Source organism: Protopterus annectens, chromosome 3.part1, assembly GCF_019279795.1.
Source record: "Protopterus annectens isolate FY-2018-M chromosome 3.part1, PAN1.0, whole genome shotgun sequence".
Lineage (NCBI taxonomy): Eukaryota > Metazoa > Chordata > Ceratodontiformes > Protopteridae > Protopterus > Protopterus annectens.
Window position 1 is genome coordinate 1581439266 of NC_056732.1, and position 6000 is coordinate 1581445265.

General features: G+C 40.5%; 1 protein-coding gene across 1 annotated transcript in view; it reads right to left on the reverse strand.

Moving 5' to 3' along the window:
- The window catches only part of LOC122797813 (msx2-interacting protein-like), a 172499-nt gene extending 170199 nt beyond the window's left edge, over positions 1 to 2300 (reverse strand). The window contains exons 1-2 of the mRNA XM_044066336.1: positions 2295 to 2300; positions 1179 to 1304 (exon numbers count right to left, since the gene is read on the reverse strand). Of these exons, the coding sequence (XP_043922271.1) occupies positions 1179 to 1304; positions 2295 to 2300 (132 nt within the window). The remainder of the gene's footprint in view (positions 1 to 1178; positions 1305 to 2294) is intronic.
- Positions 2301 to 6000: the final 3700 nt, after the last annotated feature.

Below are 6000 nucleotides of genomic sequence, written 5' to 3' on the forward strand. Positions count from 1 at the left end.
CCCTGGATCACTGTCTAGAAGGGTGACTGACGTGATCCCCGGGGTGAATTTTCTATCTCCCATCCAATCGTTAAGGTTCCTTTTGAAGAGAGCCAAAGAGGCACTCTCTGCTTGACATATTTAAAATCTGTCCCTAGTTGTCCCCGCATTCTGTTAGGCTTTGTCCAGATTTGTTTCACTACGAAGAGGTTGAGGTGTTTGCGTGTGTGAGAGAGAGATGCAGAGGGGGGAGAGACAGAGAGAAGAGTGAGAGGGATCACTGCCAGCAGCAGCAATGAGGTTTGTGTACCTTTCATTCATACCATACACAGTCTCTCTTGCATTCAAGCAAGCATTCACTCACATCGCTCTCAATCTTTTCCACTCTCTCACACAGTCTCTCCTTCATTCATACCTGCATTCACTCATGCAGCACTCTTACTCTCTCCCAATCAAACACACACTCAGTCACACCCTCATTCATACCTGCATATATTCACACATAGCTCTCACCCTTCTATCTCACAGTCACTTCCTCATTCATACCTGCATTCATTCACACATCGCTCCCAGTCTTACAATCTCACAGATTCTTTTGCTTTCATGCACACATTCACAAACACACACAGGCATTCACTTACCTAACGGCCCGGCACCAGGAACACTGACCTAACTTATTCATAACCACAGAGTAAGCATTTTTTCTGGTAAAATAACTGCCATCTCAAAGAGATTGGCAATAGTTCTATAGTTCTTATCATACTCAAATATACTAAAAAGAGCCAAAATATGCACCCCCCCCCAAAGAAACCACATCTCAGAGGAATAAACTTCTGTGACAACTCAAAGTTTCAAAGTGCTTGATGTCCTTGTGGTAAACATATCAAGGTATCAAAATACATACGTGACAGACTGCATAACAATTTACCTAGGCTACAACATTAAAAGTGATAAAGAAAAGGAAGAAAATACACTGATTCAATAAACGGGCTGTTACATGCAATCTACCCCAGGTGTTCCCTGTTGAATGGGCCTCAGGAAAGTTAAAATGTTCTTCATCCCCTGTCCCATCTCATTTACACTAAACATATGGCCAGCCCAAGCTTACAATACTCACCCTCCCATCTTAAACGCTTCTTGCTCCTCCTACCTTACTTGTTGTAAAAACTGCATGATGACAGTAACAGAGTAATACTTACCTTAAGCCGGCTACTCCCATGCTTGTAACCATCCATTTCCTTAAATGCATTGCAGACGCTTGTTATGTCACTGAAATGAATAAAACCATACTGGGGAATTCCTCTCACCACCTTCATCTCAATTTTCTAAAAAGAAGCAGATTAATGTTACATCAACAAGACAAATAAAACATTACTTTATATACTCATACATACTTTTCCAATAAACTAATCCAGTTGGATTAACTTGCCTGTTCAGCTGCAGACCTGAATTTACTTATCCATGAAAATGCCTGTATTAACATTACTTTGCAGTTTCCTCTTGTATGTAAGAGTCTTCTTTTTCACTTTTTATTGCAGTAAAATACACTACAGATATTAATCAAAGTTTTGAAAAAAAGTCAGAATGCTCCAAAGATGCTGCATATACTGCTCTCTAATGTTAATACTCTACAGTAATTTCTACACCCCAATAATTCTACTGCCACAACATTTGAATAAACAATTAACAAAAAAAGTACACTGTTTATGCAACTCATTTCTACTGGCATCCTACATTACTGTCTGTCTTTCAGGCAAGTATTGAGTATTTGACTATCAAACAAGATTAGCATATTCAAAGTATGCCCTTCTTACAGGTGTAGCAATACAAAAGCTGATATTAAACACTTGGCTCTACTGCATGAGAAATACAGCATGCTCAACCAAACAAAAACCCCATCACAAAAAATACTTGACCTCTGCTTCTGACCAACCCTTACTTAAAGAAACGATATGCCAAATGCACAACAGCTTAATTTCTAGAAATATGCATTTCATCAACTCGTGCAACTTCAAAGTACTAAAACATAATACAGATAAACCACTTCACAGAAGGAAAAAAAAAGTTCCATACTTTGATTATCAGACAGCAATGGGAAATTAAGACTCCGGCCTCTTATGGCTGCTATAAGGGAAGTCTAGCAGCAGGAAATAGCGATTCCAGTTCCTTGCAGTACTGCTTATAAGACTATTTTAGAGAAGATGCACATAGAAAGGCATTATGCATATATTCTTACCCCATGAATAAGTGGAAATCTGTTACTGGATACACAGGATACCTTATACATGAAAGTTATGTACCTAGCATAATCTTACATCCATGTTGTCAGATTTTCAACCAGCTCACACATGTTGTTTGTCAGATCCAACTGGATCAGACCTCGGCACAGACTCTGAAGCTTCTTCGGTTACAGAACTCTGAATCCTCCCCTACACACAATTCCCTATATTCCACGTTGGTTACTCAGAGTTTGTTCACCCCCCCCCCCCATTTACCAGAAACTGGATGATGCTTTATAAGGGACCCAATGGATAAATATTTAAAAGTTGCTGATTTAAAAAACATTTTGACACGTCTGTTCACACAGAGAACAACTGATCCATTCAATCATCTCAAAGTCATAGGTGACAATTTGGAAGGGGGCAGACGGGGGTTGAACCACACAAAAACACAGACATGAACATTATGTTAAGTACATAACTTATTTCCAATGTTGCCTATTTTCATCCATTTCAAACATGGGACAGAATCCTAGGACGACAAACTGGGTGGTATCAAGAAAGAACATTCCTGAGTATGGTGGAACCAGAGGAGGAACATGACCTAGACTGTACATCTAGTTTATAGTAGGACACAAATGTGTGTACTGTAGATCAAGTGGCCACAGCACGTCATCAATAGATAGCCACCAACTGAAGTCTAATCAGGTAGAGATTTGCCCTAATTGAATGGGCCTTTGGTTTAAGGGTAAATTCTTCTTATGACAGACAAGACAGACGCAATCTGACAGCCATCGCGACAAAGTAACCTAAACCACTGCTATCCCAAACTTTGTTATAGAAAATTACATGAACCGATTGACTCCCCTGAACAGTTATGTGAATGTAAATTTTGGGCTGTGTGGACATTTAACAAATGCAACAAGTACTCCCCCTTGTTTGAATATTTGGGTAAAAACACTAGTAAATGTATCGACAGAGTTAGGTTTACTTCGGATGCCACCAGTGACCTCCCTCCTCTGGGCCAGTAATCAAGGAAAATCAATCCTCACCAGACACCAGTAAGGGACGTTCACTTGCAGCAAAGATAGATACACACAATATTTTCATATGTAGCTCAATGCACCAACCACAATTTCCCCTTAAGAGTACACAGGGAACACTCCCATCTTGGGCCTGGTTTTCCCCTCTCTCTAGACCCCCCCCCCCCAAATAAGACTCCCCACGGACAGCTACAGAGTTAAGTCCTTAGCTGGGTGTTACAAGCCAAGTCCTCGGCCACCCTTCTCTATAAAATCAGTGCTCTCAGTGTCCCTGTTCAAAGTACATGACACATGCACTCTGTGAGCTTTGGTTTTTACACACACCTGGAAATGGCTGGCACAGCTTTACTAGCTCTACCACCTTTGCCCAGGGTGTAAGGGAAATACACTGCCACCAGAACACCCAAAAAGTCATCTACTCTAAGGCTCTTACCACGGTACCCAATTATACGGAGTGAAATTAATACGAATACCAGTGGTAATGTTGACCAAACAGCAATGCTTTCAGAAGCAGCCACAGTGTCACCAAATAAATTTAAGTACTCTCAAAGATTAAAATATTCAATAAAGGCCACCCAGAATGTAAAGTTTAAATATATTTAATAAAAGAACAGGAAAATACTAGATATCTGTTTACAATAGAGTTTCAATCACATGAACTATTAAAAATAGCACAGATGGAAAGGTTCACAAAGATACGGGAAAACAATACTTAACTAATCTCACTATATTTTCCTGACTGATCTAAAGACTTACTGTCCCCTAATTCATTTACTAGAACAAGTGGTTCTTATTTGCAAGGTTTCACAAACAGACTGCTGAGAGCTAAGTGACATATCTCACTAATCTAAATATTTCAGTGCTGGCTATAGAATGACATCACATCTGGTCATCTGACTCTGTTCCCCATACCACCCCCTTTACTAAAAACTTGAGCCAGGATCTTACACACGTGTCATAACACACACACACAGAGCTTTGCTAAGATGCGTTACAGCATCTGGAAGCTGTAAAAATTTTAACACTTCCACTCTTTCTACGGAGTTGCAAAGCCTGGCTTCTTCACAGATGTTTTGTCGCTGTCTGCAGTCATAACTTGAGATGCGATCTTTATGGCCTAAACCAGGCAATTTAATTTCAGACTATTTTTCAAAGTTAGCTGGACTATTTATTATTTTTTACATTTGTTTACCGGGAAAGTCTGACTGGATGCATGTCCATTTTCAGCAGAGGCCCAGGGAGGAAAGCTCCACAGTTACATTTTAAGCAAAATATAAGGTGTATACAGAAGCATTCAAATTTACTTAGTACTAAACTTATTAACTAGTAACATAGCATTCAAGCATAGTGCCAAACAAAGATTAACCTCTTCTCTTCCATTATCCTCTGTTACAATATAGTAATTTCAACAGTTAAAATACACTGACAAACAGGTGTATTTCTTTTCTGCTCCACAGGACTTACTGCTGGCGCATTTTAACACAAGCAGCCTTACAAATACATTTTTCAAACACAAGCATCTGTACAAATCAGTTTGATATACAAATGACAATTCTTTACAAAACTTCAGCTAGCTATGCTGGCATATGTCACACATCTACTGCCTTACTTCTGGCATAGCTGGCAGTACCTCACATCACACCTTAGGAATAAAGGACGCATTAGTTCTAAAGGAAGACTCTATCATTGTGAAAGACTAAGTATGGAGGTTTACACGAGAGTCCCTGTAACTTCGAAATTCGTTTGGCTGATACCAAGAAAACTGTTTTCCAAGTAAGGGATTTTAAGTCTGCTGTTGCTGCAGGTTCAAAAGGAGAGCTAGTCAGAGCTTGCAACATAATGGTGATGTTCCAAGGAAGGACAGAGTCTCTAATGGGAGGTCTTAGTATGAAAGTACCTTTCAATAAAGCTTTAGAAATTTTCAGTGACAAAGTTCAGATAAGAATTCTAGTATGGATGAAAGAGGTGCTGAAAAGAAAGTAAAGTACTACAGATAGGGCCCAAATACAAAATCTCTTCCATTTGTTCTGGTATATCTTTCTAGTGGATGTTTTTGAGAAGCAGAAAGAATACGGGTTATCACAGGGAGATAACTGGCATCTCTGGCTATATTTAAAATTGGTGGAACCATCCGGTTAGCTTCATGGACTTCTGGTCCAGAGGAGGCAGTCTGGGTGGGTGAATCAGATGGTATGGATATTGATCCAACATCCATGAGAGATGCACTAGTAGAGACCATAGGTAGGGAACCATGTCTGTCAAAGGCAATGAGGATCACCCTGGCCTTACACAGTCTTGTTTTCTGTATGAATGCATTCATTAAGGTAAAGGAGGAAAGGGATACAGGAAACCCATGGCCCAACTGTGGACCAAAGCACCTCTCGGTGACTGACCCTGTGGAGGGATCATGGCAAAATATCTCTTGCATTTGTTCAGATATGAGGCAAAGAGGTCACAGCAAGGTCAGCCCCAATGACTTAAGATCATGTGCGTCACTGTAGGTTTGAGGGACCACTCATGAGGCATCAGAACATTTCTGTTCAACTTGCCTGCTAACAAGGTGGTCAACTGCTAGTAGAAACTGGTGCAAAGACAACACCCACTGCCGAACTCTCGTGGCCTCTCGACAAAGGATAAAACATGTTCCCCCTTGACTGATGATGTACCACACCCACTGCTGTGTTGTCTGTATGGAAATCACACCCTTGGGGAGGAGGTCCTGGAATGCCTGCAATGCTTGGAGAACTGCCCTTGGCTTC